The following is a 23131-nucleotide window of genomic DNA, read 5'->3' as shown; positions in this document are numbered from 1 at the left end:
GAATCTCTGGAACAAGGGAACGCAAGTAGTGTCTCGACCTATAAACGCGTGAGAGGAGTGAGTGCATGGAGGGGAAAACGCGGCTGCAGCCGTTCAGCAACGCTCGCTACTTTGCTCTCCCACTTTCTTTCTTCCCTTTTTTGCCGTTACGCGCGGTCTTGCTCCACATATTCCCGATACAGAGTGTAGTTGGCATGTCCACAATAATAAAATAAATCATATGTGGTTTTCAGTGTTAAAAAGTCACTAGGAGGAATTTAACAATTTGTTACTCACTTTGTAAACAACCAGATGCATCAGTATCTGCACTCTGTCTCGGGATGCTGTGGAGCAAGGGCGCGCATAAAAGCAGGAAACAGGGGAAAGCCGTGAGCACTTTGCTAGATGCTACCGCGTTCTTTTCTCCAGTCGAGTCCCCTCTACGCAGACGACTTGTTTTCGTTCGCTTGCACCAGAGATTACAGAACAGAGTGCAAAGATAAATATGCTACGTGTATTCATCTAGTATTTGACACATCTATCAGTCTACCAAATTTTGGCATTGTTTCAAGCATGCGTTACTATCTCCTGTTTTTTTCCCATAGGGAAGCTGGTTCTTGCGATTGATCAGTCGTGACGTACAATGTAGCAAACATGATGCGGTATGCTCCGATGATAGCTTTCATCCATTCAACAGGTTTTAATGGACGCCAGCCAAGCGAAATCCACAGCTCCCTCGCTCGATCGATGAAAACACTATCGGGGAAAAAAGAAGAATCCGAACTGCAGGAGAACGTAGCTACAATAAACCACGGGTTGTAAACAAATCGCCCCTTGGCCATTGTCCTTGTATCTTTTATAGGGCGTCGCACCGGGAAATAAACGGGGGGAGTAGCCTCGTAAAAAAAAAAAAAAAAAAAAAAAAAAGCTCGTTCCAGTCAATTGTCTCCTGTAAAGGAGGTATCCTGTTTGATCTGCCGTTGATTTCCAGAAAGCTGTTTTTTTTATGGGTGTAGGGGCTTTTACTGCATGGAGAAGCGCCGAGTTGGTTTCTCGCGCGAACGCTTCCTATTTTCTATTTGGCAATTTTCAGAGCGGCGATTCTTTTGCTGAGTTCCCGGGAACGCTGCTTGTAAAGCTTATGCCAGACATCTTGTTCCTCTTAGGATGGGTTAAGTCTGGAGAATTACTGATTTACCGTAGGTTAAGCCTTTTTAGGGTGAAGCATGGGGGTACGCGTCCCCATCAATAATTAAAAAGTGGGAAATATGTTCCTGTCCGATTTAACACACAAATCAGAACGGACCGGCTGAGACCGCTTGCTGTTGGGCAACAACTCTTGCAATTACATGATCGTAAATTATATTAGATCTAGTTCCTTGTTGAGTTTTGTTTCCGGAGCGTGGTGCTGATCACATCACCTCCAAAATAGTCGAGATTGATGAATGTGTAGGGCCCTACTCCGCATCCCCCTATACAGGGTATTCATGAAGTCCCGGCACCATTACAAAAAACATAGCTCGGAAACTACATGCAATAGAACAATGTTGCGGGCTCCATTTAAATACATGTTGATTGCAAAATGTGTATTATAACCCAGCTTCGAGTCAACCTCTACGAGAGAGAGGACCAACCAAGGAAAGTCGTAAGTACACAATATTAATCACTTTTTCATAGTATTTGAAAAATATCCATAGCGGAAGGGGGAGGCTGACTTCCAGTAACTTCCCTCCAAGCATCATATTCCGGACAAGCATTATTGGTCCAAGGATGTTCGAGGTCTTCCAGATAGGCATTTCCCTGTCAGGTGGATAGGTCGTGATGGGCCTATTCCCTGGCCACCGCGCTCTCCTGATATCACACCCTTGGATTTCTTCTTCTGGGGGTATCTCAAAGATTGTGTTTACCGCACTTCTGTTCCAGATGTAGCTACTCTTCGAAGAAGAACAACGGAGAGTATCCTAACTGTTACTGGTGATATGCTGGGGCGTGTATGGGCAGAAGCGGATTACCGCCTTGATGTTCTGAGAGCAACTAGAGGGGCGCACATTGAGGTGTATGGCATATAAACGTTGAGAGTTGTAGCTCATTTTGCAATCAACAGCATTCTTTTATTGCATGTAGTTCCCGAGCTAGGTTTTTAATGGTATCGGGGCTTTATGAACACCCTGTATATGCCTCATGACATTGTGCAAAGTACAAGAGGAACTTCACCTTTTCTTACTGGCCTCCACGATGGCGTAGTGGTAACGTCGTCGCCTTGTAATCAAGGGGTCCCGGATTCGATACCCGATGGAGGCACATGGCACAGTGGTTCGGATCCCACTTAAAAAAACTGTAGGTCCAGTTCCGATTAGCCTTCCTGTGCACAAAGTGGACTTAAAACAACAATCAATCAACCTTTTCTTACCTTAGCTTGAGTTTTCGGCCCACTTTATGCACAAAAGGCTAATCGGGTCTGAACCTACAGTTTTCTTTAAAGTGGGATCCGTACCACTACGTGATTCGATCAGGTATTGAACCTGGGACCCTTTGATTACAAAGCGCTTACGTACGTTAAAGTTTCGAAGATTAGTTTGAATGAAAATGAGAAACGTAAGACTAGCAGTTTGAACCAAAGGCTCTGTAGAAAGAGGAGGAAGGGATTAAGTTTAAACATAAATCCTGAGGAAGATGAGATAAAGCCTGAGTTTGAACCAAAGAACTTAGTGAAGAGGGAAAAAGACAGAGTTTGAACTAAAGACCTGAAAGGAGGGAAAAGATGTATAAAAATCATGAGGAAAGAAGGGAGATTGGCTGAATTTGAACCAAATGACTTAGATTAAGGGGGGTAAAGTAAGAGTTTGAACAGGTCCTGAAGAAAGAAGAAAAGACTGAGTATGAACCAAAGGTCATGGAGAAGGAGGGAACGGCTGAGTTTGAACCAATTGAGTAAAGGAGTAAGAGTTTGAACAAAAGTACTGAAGGAAAAAGAGGAAATGACTGAGTTTGAACCAAAGATCTAGGAGAAAGATGGAAAGACTAAGTGTCAGCCAAAGGACTGAGAGAATGAGTGGGACGTTCTAAGAGTTTGAACGATACGAATTAGACATAACCTAGAATTGACGAAAAGTTCATAAAGAAAGGTAAAAGGAAGAATTTGAACCACATAAACTAAAAAAGTATGACTGAAGAGTTACGAGGGCTCCAAGGTAGTTTGATTCAAAGGATGACAGGAACGGAAGAAAAATGTCTGAAGGAGTGTTTAAGGAGAAGAAGAAGAAGAAGAAGCTTAATTAACTCGAGGCTATTGATATTATGAATTCACCTTTCTTTGACACCCCTGGAGGAGGAAGATCGATTCTCATCTTTCCAGAAAGAACACGGGGCGTTGATTGTTTGCAAAGGTTTCCCCTCCGCTCTTTGCATTGCAGGGATGACGCCGACAGTGATGGAAGGCTGCTCGGAGGATTGCGAGACAGGGAGAACGTTTCAAAGCAATTTCCGGTTCGCGAGAAGTGAATCTGAGTCGTCACTTCTTCCGCTCTTCCCTGCTTACTCTTGAGTGACAAGTCTACAGCTTGCTATGCAAAGGGTAAGTGCACTTCGGCTCGCGAGCCCTTCTTTGCTAACCTCCTCGTTCCTACACTCTGTGTCGGGAATATGTATAGCAAGGCCGAGGATGACGATAGAGAAGGGGAGGAAGCGAGTGGGCGGAGCAAAGCAGTGCTCGCTGTTGTAAACTGCTAGTGGCTACAGCCGAGTTTTCCCCTCCATGCACTCTGGTCTCCTGTCACGCGTTCATTGATGCAAGGCATTGATGCAACGCAGTGGTGGTGTAAGTTCATATTTAGGGATTGTAAGGGTACATTTAGAACCGAAAATGAAAAATGTAGGGGGATTGAGGAACAAAATCATGAGGGGTGAAGAGGGAAAGCCTAAGTTTGAACCAAAATATTGAGAGGAGGGGAAGTGGGTAAGAGTTTGAACAAAATCCTGAGGAAGAACTGAGTTTCAACTAAAGAACTAAAAGGAGGGGAAAAGAGCAAGAGTTTGAACAAAATTTTTGAGAGAAGAAGGGAGTGGAGTGAGAGTTTGAACAAAAATCCTGAGGAAAAATTGGAAGCCTGAGTTTGAACCAAAGGACTGAGAGATGGAGGGGGAAAGTGGAAAGTGTATGAGTTTGAACAAGGTCCTTAGAGAAGGATGGGAAAGGGGTGAGAATTTGAACCAAAATCGGGAGGGAAGAAGAAGGAAAACTTGAGTTTGAACCAAAAGACTGAGAGAAGGGGGAAAGGTGGATAATCGTCTTTCCAGGGGGTGAAATTTGAGGGGGTGTTGAGGATGTATGGATAAATCGCTGTGAAATAATGATATGGTGACCTAAATTCTCAGGTTCCTTTTCTGGAGCGGGCAAGGATGTTCTTTGCGAGTGTCGCATCATCATCGTCTTCAAAATCGCGATTAGCCAAAAGTGGCAGAAAGGCGACGCTAAGTAACAAATCAAACGTCACCGATACGAACCATAGACCTTTGTCTTCGTAGAATGATACGATAACTTGAACATCGCGAAAGCGAGTTGAAAATATACTTAGGTGCTATTGTCCATGTTCTTCAAACTTCGATTGGCAACACTGGCGACCTAGACTCGAGGTGGTTAAAGTTTGAGGTGTGGATACACTAACCTAATGTATCCTTGACAATGGGGGTAGGAATTGACAAGCTCCGGTTCTCCGCAGAAACCAAACCGTGTCGGAGGCTGATGCTAACACAAACAGAAGCCGACGCGAAACCCAATTAGAATCATGGTTCGCAATGCGACGAGTCGGAGGAGGAATAGACCCTTCCTCGACGCGTGGGGCGGACTCACCTGGAAATTAGACTCGCCCATTGATTAGCTCGTATATCTGCGGGACCCGGTTGTGCGTAGACGCAGGGTGGAATTGGGGAGGGAGAATCAGTTACGCTGGAGGCCATGCACAGGCCGAAATTCTAACGACGGTCGTCTCAAAACTCAAAAAACGCTTTGCCTTTTAAAGTGGGGTCAGAACCACTGAAATGTACGTCAGCAACGAATCGAACTCGCGACCCATTGAATTGGAAGGCCTATTTTTTATAACACCATTAAGCCTTGTTTCCATGATATGAAACACTCAATATGCTGACCAAGGCAGTAATTTATTTTATTATAAAACTTAAACTAAACGTAACGTTTCAACCTTCTAGCAAGGTCTTCTTCAGACTCTACACAAAGTACAAATGTAACAAGGTACAGAAACAGGACGATATATATATACAAAAATACTCCCCTCCAGACTATTAGAAAGTTGTTCTGGAACATTCTAGCAGGTGGCTTTCCCTTGTCAACTGTAGTTTCACCCAAAAGGCTAAACATATTTACTTCCATCTAGAATATGGTTGGACTCTTTATCTCACGCTCTTTTTCCTTCATTCTTCTTCCTTCTTTTCTCCTCTTTCTCTCTTGTCCTTTCCACTCTTTCTAACACCTTCTTCTATTCTTTGTTTAATGTAAGTTGCTCTCCGTGCTATTGTGGGGGTAAGGCCCCAGACATCAACGATCTCGGGCATTTGTGGAGGTGATGTGATCAGCACCACGCTCTCCCCAAGATTACTCCCATGCACCAATTAATAACAAAATATTTCTTTATCTTCTACATTATGTACTTAAAGTTGGTTAGTTTTAAGTCCAACAAAAGTATATCAAATTTGATTTGCCCTACGAATTTATATCCCTCGAAATGTGTTTTTAAAGAAGAAAAGCTTGTTGTGGGTAGCAGAAGAATTAATTTTTTCCCTCCCACTGAAAAAGCTGAAATTTTACAATCGTAATGTTTCATTTTTCACCTCAGCTTATTTTGAAAATTCATAATTTGAGAAGTGTCAACACTGAAAACACCTGAGGGATATTACTGATTCTACATACAATTTTTAATACTTTGATAGCACATCATATGTGCATAAATGAAATATTGTTGTACAAAGCAAAACAATGATATTATGTAGAACTAATGTAAAAGTATATAATATAATTACATCTTTAGTTCCTTATATTACAGTGCATTAGTAGTACATAAAACACAATATTAGGTAATGTATGTAGCCTGAATTTACTACATAAAATTATTTATTTCCTGAAATTCTTCAACTGAATGTGCAGTACTTTCCAACGCATGATATACGATTTTCGTTTTACTTTTCAACGCATTGGTGGTTAGCTCATCGCGCTACGACGCCAGGGGTCCCGGGTTCGAATTCTGGCCTGGGCATGGATGTTTGTGAATGTCTATTTATCAATTTCATCATGTCATAACTCACCCCATCTTCGCAAATTAGCCAAAAGTGGCAAGAAGCGAAGTAAAATAAAGGAAATCAATCAATCAACACAGTGGTTTTCTCAATTTTTTTTAGAATTATTTGTAACAAATCTTATACGTGGATGCCTGTGTAAAAATGTCCTTTTTGGTAGGTAGTCAACGACACCTTTTCAAATGTGGAAGTTCTTTTGTGTCTGGTAATGTAACTGAATATCTAAGCTCTGGAGATAGATTTTGTTTCGTGTTCAAGTATTGTTCAAATTAAAAGAAAAGAGCTTTGTTATTGCAAACTCCACTGGACCTAAGGAAGTGTTTGGCTACAGCTCTGATTCATCGTCGCGATTAACAAAAAGTGGCAGAAAAGCGACGCTAAGTAACAAACATACAAACACATACAACTATTTCTATAATGTCTTTACTGTAATTTAAGTATAAAGTAGGTCAAGTGTAAGTGTAATTTTTATTGCTGTGCTATGTTTCGTCGACCAGAAATTCCTGCTTCTTTCCTTAACTCAGTCCATACATGGTTCGAGCGAGTGAGCATGATGGTGATCCTTCTAAACTGTGTGACGCTAGGAATGTACCAGCCGTGTATCGACGAAGTCTGTAATACGAATCGGTGCAAAATTTTGCAGGTAGGTGGATACACTGTTATCTTATACGAAGGAGAGTCAAATGAATCTTCAATGTCTGACAATAAGCTGTTATTTACAAAACGACCTCAAGGCTGTGACGCTGATCAAGTGAGCTTCAAAACGCATTTTTGCCATTTTAAAGATGGCGCCTCCTCCAGACGCTTTCACCAGCGACGAGCAGTGGTTTTGTGCCATCTGGGAGCCTAAAAGTTATAGAAAATTGTCCGACAAATGAAAATTCAATATATCTTATGCATGCTAACCGCATCAGCAAGTTTACGAATGGAAGAGGAAGTTCGACAATGGCCTCAGATGGGTGGAAAGACCTTCGCATTGGCTCATCGCAAAGATTCTTCTTCTTGAGGTACACAGGCACTAACCCAGACTTAAATTTTTTGTGCAACCCGGAAATCGACTAGATAAAGAATAAGGATTTCATTCGACTTTCCTCGTATATGTGCTTGCTAGTTTAAGGTAGGTAAGGTCATCTTGGTATTATATGTATGTTTGAAAAAGGGTTCCAATTGAAAAATGGGGCGAAATTCCCACGAGGTACTTTTGCGGAAAGTTCCTTCCCCTCTCGAAGTCAGGCCTACGCCTTATTAGCACTTGAAACCCGTTTGATCTCCAGCGGTCAATTTAAGGCGAAATGGGAAGTCCGTTTCGCCATTTCCCGTTTCGCCATAAAACCTGAGAGAGAGAGAGAAATAATACACGGGAGGGATATTCCAGAGGTGACTTTTGATGATTAATTAAACATCAATTATACACTTAGCTATACAGGGTGTGAAGGAGTCCAGAATGTCAATAAAGTAAAGAAAAAGTCAAGAAATTAACAAGAAAATCAAGAAATTATGCTTGTTTTCAAGAATTCTTCCTATTTTTTGCAGTATAGTGAATTTACATTGTTATATGCCTGTACTTGGATTTGATAAAATCAAATATTTGGAAATCTAAAATTATGTTGAGTTGTGGTTAAAAAAAATCGCTTTGTTTCTTAAGAATTATATTTTTACATGCGTAAAGTTTTGTAAAGATATTAAAGTTATGTCGCCATTCCCCATCCAGGATGAAGTCTGAAACATTAATTTTTACATGCATTAATAATTATAGCAAGTCTAAATCTCTTCTTAAATACGGCTTCAGTTTTAATCTTAACCAGCCTTGTGGTAGGGGGTTTTCATTGAATTTATATATATTTTTCTTAATTTCCAACTACACCTAAGTAGGGGGCGATTTAATAAATGTTAAGAAAAAAGGTGGAAAAGGTTAAGAAAAAGTCAAGAATTTTAGATATGTTATTTTGGTAGACACTGTGTTATACTAAACATTTGTTAAGTGGCACGCAAATGTAAATGTATGTAAATACATAAACACACATATAATTCAATTAATTAGAACAAGTTTCACATCTCCCAAATGAACACAATAGCTAGGCTTACCATACGTCCTGGATTAGCCCGGACAGTCCTGTTTTTTTTAGTGATGTCCGGGATTGCAAAATGTCCGGAGTTTTGAGAATCTGAACATGAAAATAGCTACAGGTATTGAATATTGACGACCAGAATTTATGATCGGCAAAGACCGATCGATTATAAGGATCGATTCTTTTCTTTCTTAGAGAAATGGACTTCCCAACGGTTCCGTTTCCCGTACTTCCGTGAGCGTCTTGGTTGTCTTGCAAGCGTGTGAAGTAACTCGTCTACACGTTTTTGCTATTCACAAGGGCTTTGCAATATGGCAATGAGCAAAAGAAAGTGTGTATTTAACGTTAACCTGCAGCAGGAATACAAATTCTTGAAACTGTGTAACGACAGTGACAGTGAACGTGTGCAATGTACACTCTGTAATGGAGTATTTTCTCTTGCACAGAAAGGAAGAGGTAATATTGAAGACCACGTGAAAATAGTTAAACATAGGAGTGCTATTAATGCTGCTGCTTCAACAAACAAGAGATTTTAGTAAATAATGTTAATATTTTTTCTTGTACAATTTATAGTTTAATATTCCAATAAAATGTTAAGGCTTTTAAGTAATATCAATTTATTTTTGTAAAAAAAACAACTGAAATTCAGCAGTAACGAGTTGATCGCGAATATGTCCTGGGTTGGACCCAAAAAAATATGGTAAGCCTATCAATACCATCCTCCATCCACGTAATCCCTTTCCTAAGTCTCTATTTCAAAACTCGAAATCGTTCGTTCAGACGCTTCCATTCCAAGTTTTGACTTGAGCTCAATTTCCAGCTTCCAGCATCTTTCATCTTACCTTTCATCTCGTTTCATGAGTTCAATGGATAGCTGGATGGAAACAAAAATATTCCTCGTGCGAGTTATTTCCCTCTCCGGCTTTAAGGCGAAACGGGAAAACACACAAAATCATGTGTGTGCGCCAGTTCCAAGCGTAAAGCCATAACAAGAAAGGGATTAACGATGGCGGCTTGTGTAAAATTAGCCTTCATCAGAGCTAAGAATATCTCGCACCTTAGACACATTGGACCTGTTTACGATCCTGCAGGGATTTCTTACGATCATAACATGAGTTGTGTGTTCCTGCACGATATGAAAATCCTAAGCTCATATTACCCTTACACTCAACGGCCTTTGTGATAATCCCTATTCACCCGTCAGCGACTTCTGAAAATAATTCAGAATCCTGTTCAGCATCCCTTCCCCCGCCTGCCGCGTAACAAAACCTTATTCGCCAAACTTCTTGCGAGGAGTTTGCGAGGGGGAAAATTTTACGCTGTATACTTTATCCTCCTGTTCATATGCTCAGAATTAAAACCGGCGACTCGGAAGAAGGTTGCTTTCCCTTTTTCCCCGTTGCCGAGGTAACAGAATATCTCTGCTCCATCTTACTCGTCTCCCTAATTCTCCTGTCTCTGGAAAATGTGAAGAAAGGCAGTAAAGAAAGCTATCCGCTGCTCCTTCAGATCCCCTCTTTTCATCATTAAAACTTTGTCGTTACATAAGGAGGACATTTTGCATGTTGGGAACAGTCGAAGGCGCCTCGGCGGGTGAGCTAAAAGATGGCTTCCTGCGAGGTTTTGTCGTTCAGAATGTCTCTGGTGGCTCCAGACTGCTTCTCTGCGTGTCGCCCAAGATGCAGAGATGAAGACTCAGCACAAAAACTGCACAATTCCTGTCTTTTCTAAGTTGCCGGAGTTGCTTTTGGAAGTTGCATTCTGTTGGAGGTACAGTCCGTCCGCGTTGGTCGCGATCGTCGACGTTTGTGCGCATGCGCGAACTGTACGAGTCCACTGGGGAAATAGTGGCGACGGCTGCAAGTGGAACGCAGATGATGCGCAGTTCCGTATCTTTGACATAGCTCGAGAGGAAGCCAGCACCTGTCTTTCTGAGAAGCACTGTTGTCACTTTTAACTGCAGTGTTTAGGCATCCAACACGAACACACCCTTTATGGAGTTCTTTGTCACGGACGCAACAAATGGACGACGTGACTTCCCTAGTCGGACGTAAAGTTGTATATCCAAATATACTGTAGACAAAATGAGGCACAGGCGAAGAAAAACGTACAACCACTGATCGGTCGCACGGCAGCTGCTAAACTGGACGCGACGAACGTCTCGACGCTACTGTCAACTCAACCTCTTTCACAGCGAGCGCGGCTCTGCTCGTCTTACCTACCTGCGAGACTTACTATGGCCGTTACGCGCGCTTATTCACGCATGAGGGTTGACCTTAGCTTAATGTAAGACGCAATTCATCTGCGTAACATATATATATGTATGTTCATATAACTATAACTGTGTGTTATTTCACTCTCCACTATAGATAACCTTTCAGTAACACACACACAGAGAGCTGCAAGTTATGGTAATCCTAGCCTGCCTCAATCTTCCAAATACCTTATGTTCTAATTTCACCTCGGCTAAAACTCAGACGGCTAAATGGGATACTCTGACCCCTCTCAGGTACGGGCTTGGTGAATAAAGCATTGAGAACTTAAGGGTGTTGTTGGTGAATCATGAAATAAATGAACGACTATTCTCAAATTTTAAGATTGGCAACTGCATCTTCTGGGAGGTTACTTTGACCTTTCTTTTCATTCATTTTTATCCAGGAGATGGTTTATTTCCAATACATACGAAAGCTTACATTACACTCAAGTTACAATTTACAGTCCATGAATATCCTTAAACTTAAAAGAAATACAGAATCCCCTGTTCGTTAATATTCGATTCGATGAATCCAGAATTCTAATTTGCTGCATGTCTCCACGGGGAAAATCCAAATATGTATATGTGTAGGGAATAGTTACTTGTGTATGTGCGTCGCTAGGAGGAAGCCGTACCAGGGAAGAGAACCCTGTCGTTTTTGCAACCGTAGACGAAGCTTACGGCCTACCATTCAGTAGCAGACAAAAACTTTCGTACATGCCCCTTCCTACAGTATTGCGACCAAAATGTGTCACGAGTGTCGATGTTAATACGGGCAGGATTTTAAGCAGAGTAGAATCTACGAGGCTCCACTGAGTACTTGGGATCGAGAAACGTTAATAGGCAGAGCTTGCAACAAGATACACGCCAATGATGACATTTCCATTGAAAAAGGAGACATATTGCATATTTGCTTCCTTGCCCAAATAAGTCTACGTTGAATAAATTTTGAAGAAGGCCAAAATAAAGTTCGGAGATCTGAAATTCTATCATTTATCCGTAAGAATGAGAATATATGGGTCAACAGTGACAAATACATGTCCAATAGGCAGGCGTCATTAACCTCAAAGGATTTCGGCCTATCCTAACCTGTCGTCCCATAACATTATAAATTTCGGAGTATAAATTGTGCTTGGCGAAATACAGGTATATTTATTCCCAAGTGTCATTAGATGTTTATATCGTAGAGCCGACGCTGATGGAATGCGTGCAAACTAAGCTCCGCATTTACTTATATACCTTTCCAATCGATGCTCACTTGTTAAGCATTACGTAATTTGCACAGCGCGACTTGCGACATTTCCAAAAACTAAATACTCATCAATGTCTATATTCACAATCTCAATATCAAAGTTGAACTAATTTCCACGTTGCAGCAAAACCAAATAAAATTGTATAAGGGGAACGATTCATCTCTGTTAATAAGGACTAAACTCTAATCATTCCTCGTTGCAACTTGAACCTTATTGAATACATTAAACTTAAAAGAACAGATTCGATCTTCCCATTGTTGTTAAACGAAATCTATGTCAATCTAAATCATAAACATTTTTCTGCCGTGAAAGAACACAGATTTACATATCCAATATTAAAGATTCGGTCAGAAAATTAACATATAGATTATTACATTAGGCTGCGTTTACACTTATTGTTACAATAAAGAAAATTATTAGTGGATTTTATAAGTCTAATAATAATCTTTCTATTTATCAAAAATTATGAAATATGAAATATTAAATATCAAATAATATGAACTAACTAATATAAAATAACCCAGAACAATTAACGGCACATGGATATGAGCCGTGAGGTTCATATCATATGGCCCCCACTTTGAAAATCGTTTCTTGGACGAAATACATATATACATATATAAATGAAGGAGAAGAACGATTTACAGAGAATATGCACTATACGAATTACCCTTTTTTCACAAAAACACTAAATAATACGTAATAATAATACAAATTAATATTTACAGGTACAGTCATTCACTAAAACCATTAAATATCCATGGGTATTACAAACATATTATATACACCAAACACCTGGAGTGTTAGTCATAATATTTCCTTTAAATTTCAAGGAACTTTCATGCAAACAATGCCCTTATTGACACAAACATGTTTCATCAGCCTTTTCTTTAATTTGCTACGGGGCTGCCCACATACTTAAGTTCTGCAACCATACGGCTAACAAGTTCTTCAAACTTCAGTTGCTTTCCAGCGATTTGCTCGGAAATCTTCTCCTTAAGATTGTGATTAGAACCTTGATTGATTTCACACACTAAAGGAAAATTTCCTTTCGAGTCTACCTCACTGATTTCTTCCATTTCACTCCAAACTGACTCTTCACCAAGGGCACTAAGTTCGTCATAAAGTCTTGGCGATATGGTTAGATCCACCAACATTTCATCGTCCAGACTAATCTCACTTAAACCATCACCTTCACTTATTCTTCGGGAACATTCCGGGTTTTCTTCTACAGGCACTTGCATTTCCATAGTCTCTATAATTAAGTCCATTCGGGATTCTTTGCGACAACCCCAAAGGTTACACTTCTCGATTTCTTCTTCAGTTTGTACCGCCACATCCATTACATTTCTCTGCACATGCACGGCGCCTTGCATCATCGTAGAGAGCAACGGATCTCGACCACCATCTTGAATTCCTATAGGATTCTTGAAGTCTTTAGTGCCAGCAATTTCCTCAACTTCTTTTACGTTTGTCCCAGAGAGTTCTGCGGTTAACGATTTCCTCAACAGGGAAAACTGCAAAGACATCTCTTCTTTCAGATATTTCTTCAAGTCGGCAATTTCTTTTGTCACGTGTTCACGCAGCGAATCCTCCAAAGGTTGGATCTGCTCGGACACAACTTCTGAAATTAGTTTCTCTGTTTGTATTTCTCTGTACATATCTTGTTCTGTCTTTTCGAATTCTCTCTGCCACTCGACGTATTTTCTTGTATTTATTTCATGTAGCTTACGCTGATACTCCTCCCTTTTCTTCCCTTCTTGTGGATTTACTTCCGGTCGGACGTAAGACATTAGATTTAATGGATCCTTGTTATATAATTGCGCCTCTGACACAACTGATGAACATCCAAAGGACGTTGAGTGTTTTATCTTAAAGGACGGCATCTCTGGATTCAATTGAAATGTTTATCTTCCTTCTGTCTCAATCTAGCTATCACCAATCTTTTTCTCAATCGAGCCTTCACCAAACTTTTCTCAATAGGGAATCACCAATCTTTTCTCAATCGAGCCCCACGTTTAGGGTGCCACTTGTCACTGTAGACAAAATGAGGCACAGGCGAAGAAAAACGCACAACCACTGATCGGTCGCACGGCAGCTGCTAAACTGGACGCGACGAACGTCTCGACGCTACTGTCAACTCAACCTCTTTCACAGCGAGCGCGGCTCTGCTCGTCTTACCTACCTGCGAGACTTACTATGGCCGTTACGCGCGCTTATTCACGCATGAGGGTTGACCTTAGCTTAATGTAAGACGCAATTCATCTGCGTAACATATATATATGTATGTTCATATAACTATAACTGTGTGTTATTTCACTCTCCACTATAGATAACCTTTCAGTAACACACACACAGAGAGCTGCAAGTTATGGTAATCCTAGCCTGCCTCAATCTTCCAAATACCTTATGTTCTAATTTCACCTCGGCTAAAACTCAGACGGCTAAATGGGATACTCTGACCCCTCTCAGGTACGGGCTTGGTGAATAAAGCATTGAGAACTTAAGGGTGTTGTTGGTGAATCATGAAATAAATGAACGACTATTCTCAAATTTTAAGATTGGCAACTGCATCTTCTGGGAGGTTACTTTGACCTTTCTTTTCATTCATTTTTATCCAGGAGATGGTTTATTTCCAATACATACGAAAGCTTACATTACACTCAAGTTACAATTTACAGTCCATGAATATCCTTAAACTTAAAAGAAATACAGAATCCCCTGTTCGTTAATATTCGATTCGATGAATCCAGAATTCTAATTTGCTGCATGTCTCCACGGGGAAAATCCAAATATGTATATGTGTAGGGAATAGTTACTTGTGTATGTGCGTCGCTAGGAGGAAGCCGTACCAGGGAAGAGAACCCTGTCGTTTTTGCAACCGTAGACGAAGCTTACGGCCTACCATTCAGTAGCAGACAAAAACTTTCGTACATGCCCCTTCCTACAGTATTGCGACCAAAATGTGTCACGAGTGTCGATGTTAATACGGGCAGGATTTTAAGCAGAGTAGAATCTACGAGGCTCCACTGAGTACTTGGGATCGAGAAACGTTAATAGGCAGAGCTTGCAACAAGATACACGCCAATGATGACATTTCCATTGAAAAAGGAGACATATTGCATATTTGCTTCCTTGCCCAAATAAGTCTACGTTGAATAAATTTTGAAGAAGGCCAAAATAAAGTTCGGAGATCTGAAATTCTATCATTTATCCGTAAGAATGAGAATATATGGGTCAACAGTGACAAATACATGTCCAATAGGCAGGCGTCATTAACCTCAAAGGATTTCGGCCTATCCTAACCTGTCGTCCCATAACATTATAAATTTCGGAGTATAAATTGTGCTTGGCGAAATACAGGTATATTTATTCCCAAGTGTCATTAGATGTTTATATCGTAGAGCCGACGCTGATGGAATGCGTGCAAACTAAGCTCCGCATTTACTTATATACCTTTCCAATCGATGCTCACTTGTTAAGCATTACGTAATTTGCACAGCGCGACTTGCGACATTTCCAAAAACTAAATACTCATCAATGTCTATATTCACAATCTCAATATCAAAGTTGAACTAATTTCCACGTTGCAGCAAAACCAAATAAAATTGTATAAGGGGAACGATTCATCTCTGTTAATAAGGACTAAACTCTAATCATTCCTCGTTGCAACTTGAACCTTATTGAATACATTAAACTTAAAAGAACAGATTCGATCTTCCCATTGTTGTTAAACGAAATCTATGTCAATCTAAATCATAAACATTTTTCTGCCGTGAAAGAACACAGATTTACATATCCAATATTAAAGATTCGGTCAGAAAATTAACATATAGATTATTACATTAGGCTGCGTTTACACTTATTGTTACAATAAAGAAAATTATTAGTGGATTTTATAAGTCTAATAATAATCTTTCTATTTATCAAAAATTATGAAATATGAAATATTAAATATCAAATAATATGAACTAACTAATATAAAATAACCCAGAACAATTAACGGCACATGGATATGAGCCGTGAGGTTCATATCATCTTCTTGGTCCCTTTATTTCTAAATCTCAAGCTCTTGCTTCCCTTCTTTCAGTCTTCTTAGCGTCCCTACCCGCTCACTCTGTTGATCAAGGGAACGAAAAATGCACATATATAGGGGAGAGTTGCCGAAAATGGACCAGTTGGTACTATTTTGCTTCTGCATCAAAAACAAGACACAGAAAAAAGAACGAAATTATAGGTATGAGAAGCACAAACTATTAGCTTTCACTACATATACCGGGTGGTCCAAAAATCCAGGAACGGTCACATATCGTGAGAAATACACATCCAATCGGAAAACGAAAAAATACGTGTTTAATAAGTGAAAGAAATCTATTCAATGATATCGCACTTGATTCCCCACCCACAACTCTAAAATTTTAAATAGAAACCCCTATTTTGTATTGTAGAATCGGAAAGAGGACTTTATTCCGAGTCCAACGAACTATCAACCGTCCTCCTAACTCAATTAGGAACGGAGATATGGCAATTTTAAATTGTGGAGAAAGGGAAAAAAAGTGAAAATTTCATAAAACCCAAAAAAAATTCAAAGGCACGGTCTGTCCTTATTTGAGCTAGAGTGAAAGCAGATTCGGAATCTGCACTTCAAGACTTTTAATACTCCCCTTCTATATACTCTATTCTATATAGCTCGTTGGACTCGGAATAAAGTCCTCTTTCCGATTCTACAATACAAAATAGGGGTTTCTATTTAAAATTTCTCACTTATTAAACACGTATTGTTTCGTTTTCCGATTCGATGTGTATTTCTCACGATATGTGACCGTTTCGGGACTTTTGGACCACCCGGTATGTATTTCAACAAAAATGGAGGAACCAATATAATAGGGTACATAAATGAAAGTCGTGGCATCGGTCCATTATAGGCAACTGGTTTCCTAAATTGGATCACAGGTTGCTTAGGTTGGACCGCTCACAAAAGGCATGTACTTATGTATGTCTACGGTATCTAGACACCTGCAGCACTCACTGCACACACCATTGTGGTATTTACTCCACGTTTGCCGCTTGTAACAGCACCTACCTGTGATTTTCCTTTCTTTGCTACAATTTTTTGTGGACGTTTCTGGACTGTGGTGAAACCTGACTCATCCACGTTGAATATTCCGTCAGCTGTAAAACCAAACAAACCATACCTTCTACTACACTCGTTCAAGCCATAAAACCCCATTATTGTATGCTGCTTTAGTCATTTACAATTCCATCTCTGTCAACAGCCCATACTTTCCCCGGTCAAATTTGGGAAACACGTGATGGTCCAACTTAGGCAATTATACCCCGTTAATAAAAATATGACGCTACACGAACATATGCAACTAAACCATAGTTTTACCACATGTGGTTAGTGGTTAATGAATGGCACTTTTATAATATACTACAGGACATTTGATTACTTACCCCTATCCTACACAAGAGCTTAAGATCCGAAGCACAATAATTGCAACACGAACAATGGAAACACAATAACAGCACTCCTACTTCGTCGAACGTCTCAAGTTGACTGACCATTCAGTCATTTGTACATGGCACTGACGCCAACCAGTTGTGCCAACTCACTTGTTTCAAATACTCGTCTATAGGCAAAAACAAAGGAGGTCCAACTTAGCGGTCCAATTTCGGCAACTCTCCCCTATAAAATAGCTCAACACAATAACACAACCTAGTAAAGATAACCGCCACCTCACGTTATGAAATCGCTAAAGGAACTGAATTGGCAACATCTCCTTTACTCCACGTGGACTTGACAAGTACTGTCACTTCCTACAGCGGACGCTATTGGTAGGAACGGATTGAGGGGAGAATTTACTGGGCTCCACGTGGACTTGACATATGGTTGGCAGAGGGAAACTGATCTTTCGGAAATTTCTTTGAAGTAAAGTGCCGTTCAAATCAGGACTCGAACTTTACGAGTACTTCAGTCCACATAATCTCCCATTCTTGGATAGAGCTGTAGTCGATGCTATAAGGCGTATACCGTTGTGTACCATCTGGTACACGTTACTACAATGCATGTACCTTTTACTTTCGTATATTTATACTTATTTATGTAATTTCTCCATTACTCCAGTTAGCTTATTACTGCCTAAAACTTCTGGCTTCACATGATCGGGAACATAATGTTAATATTAAACTAGCAGTTGAATCAGTTTGAACCTCAGAAATATATGAAACTATGGCTGTAAAACCACAGTGCTGTAAATGACACACATTCAAAAGCTTTTATACAGTAGAATGGTCGTAACAAGTATGGTGACGTACCGTGGAGATATCATAGAAACAACTACAGAGGATTTTTTTTTCTCAAAGTCAGTAGTGTAGTCTTCAAAGTATTCTTACGGATTTTTTTTATTATATTTTACAAATGTCTTCTGCGTTGTAATATGCCTCATTTAAGCCAATTATGGGTATATCATCATTATACCTCGCATTTTAGGTTTTTAACCTATTTTTGCCTGTGCAAGTAAATAAGAAATGAGTTATGTCTGCGATTCATTAGAAAAGAAAACCACTGATGAAGTTTTATACTGCCTAAAAATAACCTATTTTAGGTTTATGTGCCTAAATCGAACCTTCTTTTAGGGTTTTATATTTTTTTTAGGTGCGGTGGCTCAGTCGGTAACGCGTCTGACTACCATGCTAAAGGTCCCGGGAACTTTTCTAACGATGGGAGCGGCCCCGGCGCCCACACAGCGTCGAATAACATGGGTACCTGGGGGAAACCCTGGGGGGTAAAGGCGGTCAGGGGCGTGATGCTGATCACATCACCCCCACCCACGACCGGATCAAGAAAGTGTGGGGCGTTACCCCACACCCCCTATATGCCTCCATGGCGTGGTGCTATGCACAGGGGAGCACTTTACCTTTTTTTCATATTTTTTTAGGTTTCGCAGGATTTTTATATCACGCAGAGGTATTTACTCTGCTTGGTGACGAGAAATTGAGTGACAAATTCATTTTTCATTAAACAAGTAACTTTTGCTAACAGCATAAGTATAGCATTACAATCATTTAAGGATAATTTTGAAAATGATGTATGCAAATGAAAATTTGGTTAAGAAATTAATATTTGGTTATTATGTATACACCTATTAAAATGTATTGAGGTTGTTTTGAAATTTTGTTTTTAACGATTATACCTAATCAATATTTTTCAGGAATTTTGACCATCGTCCGGATTTTTCAAGCTTAATTAAAAACTTTTAGAACCTCTTTTATCATTTTTAGAACCTAGTTTAGGAACCTAAAAAGCACACTTTTTAGAACCTATAAATTCGAGGTTTAATTATCATCAGTATTCTATGATCAGTGGCCATTTTTCAGACGTTAAATTATTTCATACATACTTGTATATTTGATGGAAACATGACCCAAAATTAATGGAAACATGGTTTCCTCCCTTAACGTTTCACGAAACTTAACGTATACCCTCTGAGAATTTTGGAACTACAGTGATGCTTTTGGGCAGGGAAAGGTTGAGCAAGGGGTATTCGATGGATCTGTGCTTGGTATTCCTGAAGCGGCTACATAGGTGAGCGTTTCAGTTTTGCTACCTATTCTCAGTTGCATGGAGGTCTTGATATTTAACTTTGTTTGTGGAATAACAACAGTGTCTTAAATTTGAGAACGAAATATGGAATTTTTATACCATTTACCAACATATTTTCTCATTTATTTAGTACCTTTCATTACTGGCTGGTATTTCGTTTATTTTCTCCATGAAAAAAGAGTAGTCTTCAGAACTTATACTAACTTTTCTTTGATCTAGAATACTACTGCCATCTGTTGTCATGAACCTAAACCCAGATCTCGTGAAGAGAAAGAGTATTTCTTTTACCTCAGCACGATACAAAGCTGCGGTGAAGCATGATCAGTAACGAAATAGAACCAGTGCCTAAGCGAACTTGGATTATGTTGCAAAACAGAGAGAGAAAAGGGAGAAGCTGCAGAAAGAATAAGAGAGAAAGAGATACTCGTCCACCGAAGCGAAATTTGTTTGCGAATTTCCCACTCAAGCCCCGGCGAACTCTTTGTGCTCTTGAAGTCTGGAATCGATAAAGCTTCCCGTACGGCCGCTGTACACACACTCACACAAATTGGATGGTCCGCTGTTTCGACATCTCCAGACCCCTTGTTCTTTTGTCTTCGGCTCGTTCCTCTTTTTTTTAACGGTGCGTGACGTCACAGAGGATTACGTTTTCCTCTAAATACCAAAATGGCCTCGGTGCTAATGCATTCACCTTTATCCAAGGCATGGATATTGAACTTATTAAAAGTTCTATCTGGATGTACACTCGCCGGCATGAAAAATGGGACACCCAGATCCCGAAATACTCGTTATGTGTGTTGCCTAACTCTGCGGCGGTGGTAGGAATTGCCATTCAAAATTTGCTATTAAAATCCACTTTCCACCTTACAGTTGGAGAACACACACAACGCCTTGCAGGGAAGAGAACATTTCAGGATCATGATGTCCCATTTTTATTGTCGGTGTACAATCATTCGTTGAGCCTAAAATACTAGCTTTTCTGCATGTGTGTTGCCTAACTCTAAGGCATATTCCTAACAATACATTATTTCCCCTCTCCTGCAAATTTGATAACTTGGAGTTACGTCACTCTGGAACTTACCCGACTATATATATAATCTTTAACGGAAAACCCCTTCCGATTTTTTCCTGGGCACTCCCTTGCTCCAAACAGGCCATTGATCAGAGCACAGGTAACAGAAGCTTGTTTCGAATGAAATGTTAAGCTTGCTGCTATTGAATGTGTAGAAATTTGCTGCATGACCTCTCCATCCTCATTTCCGGCGAGACAAACCGGCCGTGTATAATTCAATACCCGGGAGGCTTCATGGACCTACAGAGAGATGCAAGTGGGACCGTGTAATGGAGGAATGTTCGCGGGCGACCCTCCTTGCTTGGAGAAACAACAGGAATCTGGGCCTAGTGCTTTCTCTGCGCACAGAACAATGTCTGTCCCTTCGCCTAAGAGTCCAGGAATCGTGGGAAACGGGTCTAGTCAACAATGTTTGTTTTGTTTATTGTTAATTGCCTTCCGCGATTTCTTTTGAATTGTCGCTAGCTTGGCAGGACGTGTGCTCTCTGTTAAGACCCAAGGACGCGCGCTGGGTAAATTATACCCACAAGCAAAATTACTTCTTAAAACTAAATTATAAAGGCTCTGGCAACCAATCGGCTGATTATGCAACCTGTATATAGCTAGTTGTTGCGTCATAGGTAACACGTGACTACCGTCATCTTTCAGTCCCTGCTTACCATTCAGTTATGGTGAGTCGTACAACGTGCACAGCGAGCATTAGCTGTAAAAGCGTGTTACAAAAACAACATCGGATCTGACCACGTGTAATTATTTTCTTTGAGGGCGTTTGAAAGCATAACTCATCCAACCAATCTCCACGCACCCTCAATGAACAAAGATCAGCTAAAATTCCTACCCATAGACTGATAGAGAGTGTCTAACGAAATAGAATTGCAGTAACGTTATCTACAAATAAATTAAGATGTAAGAATTGCTTTTGTATTTTCTTGTGGTATTGCATTATGTCTTAATTGTGTGATTTTCTGTATTATGTATTATTTTATCTTAAGTGTTGGGTATTTGAAATCACCCGATTCATTGCCGCGTTCTGTATTTGTTTTAGAGCATGTAAATAATAATTCCTTCATTGTTTAAACTAATTTTATTAATTTTGATTATTTTATCGTATTACACAATTGGAAATAATTAGAAATTAGAAAAAAAGAAATGTTAAAATAAGCAACTGAAACGTATGAGAAAGACCCAGAAAAGCGACCCTCCATTCGTTTTTAGAAAAAAAATGACTACTACTATATAATTACAATATTATTACTATTATTACTATTCAGTATGAACTTTAGAAATTCTGAAATTTTTTGTGTGCTCCATCCGCCACTCTGCTCTCTCATTTCTGCTTTCGTACTGGTGCCGTTACCGCAGTTCTAACCAATCTGCTTTCAGTCTGTGCTCTCAGTGTCATCAATTCTGGTCCATCCTAGCATCTAAGTAGGAGAAGACAAAAGGAGTAAATTAGTATCGTCAGAGCTCAATTGAGCGTTGATGTCCTCTCGCATCGTTGGAACCGGAAGTCGATTGTACATAGCAGGAATCGACTCGTGGATTAGCACCGGGAATTCCAAGGCTAAGCCAAGGAACAATCAAGAGAAGGGAGGGGTGAAATCCGCCCTTGTAGAGTTTCGCACGCTAGACAACTAGGTCGATGCATCCCTGCCTGATTGATCGAGAAAATTGACTCTCACAGAGACATGCACTCGTATTAGCAACGACATCATCGCACCCCGGTGAATATTTCAGAACACTTCATCGATCTGCGACACGTATCGCTGTAGCCTCGTGAAACATCGTTCGCGTCGACTGTCTAAGATAAATGACGATGGAGAACTCTCTCTCTCTCTCTCTCTCTCTCGCGTCGACGATTTGTTGATCAAATTTACAACGCGAACAGCAAAAGTTTTATCGTACTGGATATGAATATAGAAACTGGGATGCCTCCCCAATACGGAACGCTGACAAGCCAGCGCAAAAAGTTAATTTGTTCCTGTGCATTGCAAATATTTCACCATTGCTAGAGTGGTATTAATATCTCCAAATAGGGAGGAATATATTTCCTGAAAACCAATAGAAATATTTCTTCCATTCTAGACTGATAATGTTCCGATCAGGAAGAAATATTTGTTCGAAATAAATAGAAGTACTTCTTTGAGGCTAAATATGTTAATAATTTCTCCAAACAAGAAGAAATAGAAGCATTTTTTCGAGACTATCAATGTAAATAATTTCTCTAAACGGAATGAAGTATTTACCCGACATCAATAGAAGTATTTCCACAAGTCTAAAGTGATAATTTATCCAAAGAGAAATTCGAATTCCCTCCAAAGAAATAATTTTTTTCGAGGCTACACAGGTAATTTCTCCTAAGTGGGAGAAATATTTGCAGCAAACAAATCGAAATGTTTCTTCGAGTCTAGACTGATTGCTTTTGCAAACAAGAAAAATAGAAACATTTATCGGAGACTAAACAAAGAGTGACGTCACACTAATGTTCAGTGTGACGTCGTCACGAGAGAGGAGCGTGATAGTGGGCACCCCCTTAGTCAACCAGTCACCGCTTCCCCTGTCAGGTCTAAATAGTATTTTTTTATGGAACTT

General features: G+C 40.0%; 1 protein-coding gene across 4 annotated transcripts in view; it reads left to right on the top strand.

Moving 5' to 3' along the window:
* Positions 1-6821: 6821 nt before the first annotated feature.
* The window catches only part of Ca-alpha1T (Ca[2+]-channel protein alpha[[1]] subunit T), a 172222-nt gene continuing 155912 nt past the window's right edge, over positions 6822-23131 (top strand). For all 4 annotated transcript variants that reach the window (XM_083110833.1, XM_083110835.1, XM_083110832.1 and 1 more), the window contains exon 1: positions 6822-6928. In XM_083110833.1, coding sequence (XP_082966959.1) covers positions 6836-6928 — 93 coding nt within the window. In that variant the 5' untranslated portion in view covers positions 6822-6835. The remainder of the gene's footprint in view (positions 6929-23131) is intronic.

The sequence above is a fragment of the Lepisma saccharinum genome, chromosome 24 (assembly GCF_977018435.1).
Source record: "Lepisma saccharinum chromosome 24, izLepSacc3.1, whole genome shotgun sequence".
NCBI lineage: Eukaryota > Metazoa > Arthropoda > Insecta > Zygentoma > Lepismatidae > Lepisma > Lepisma saccharinum.
The sequence above is the reverse complement of the archived record's forward strand: the minus strand, read 5'-3'. Positions and strand labels throughout refer to the sequence as shown.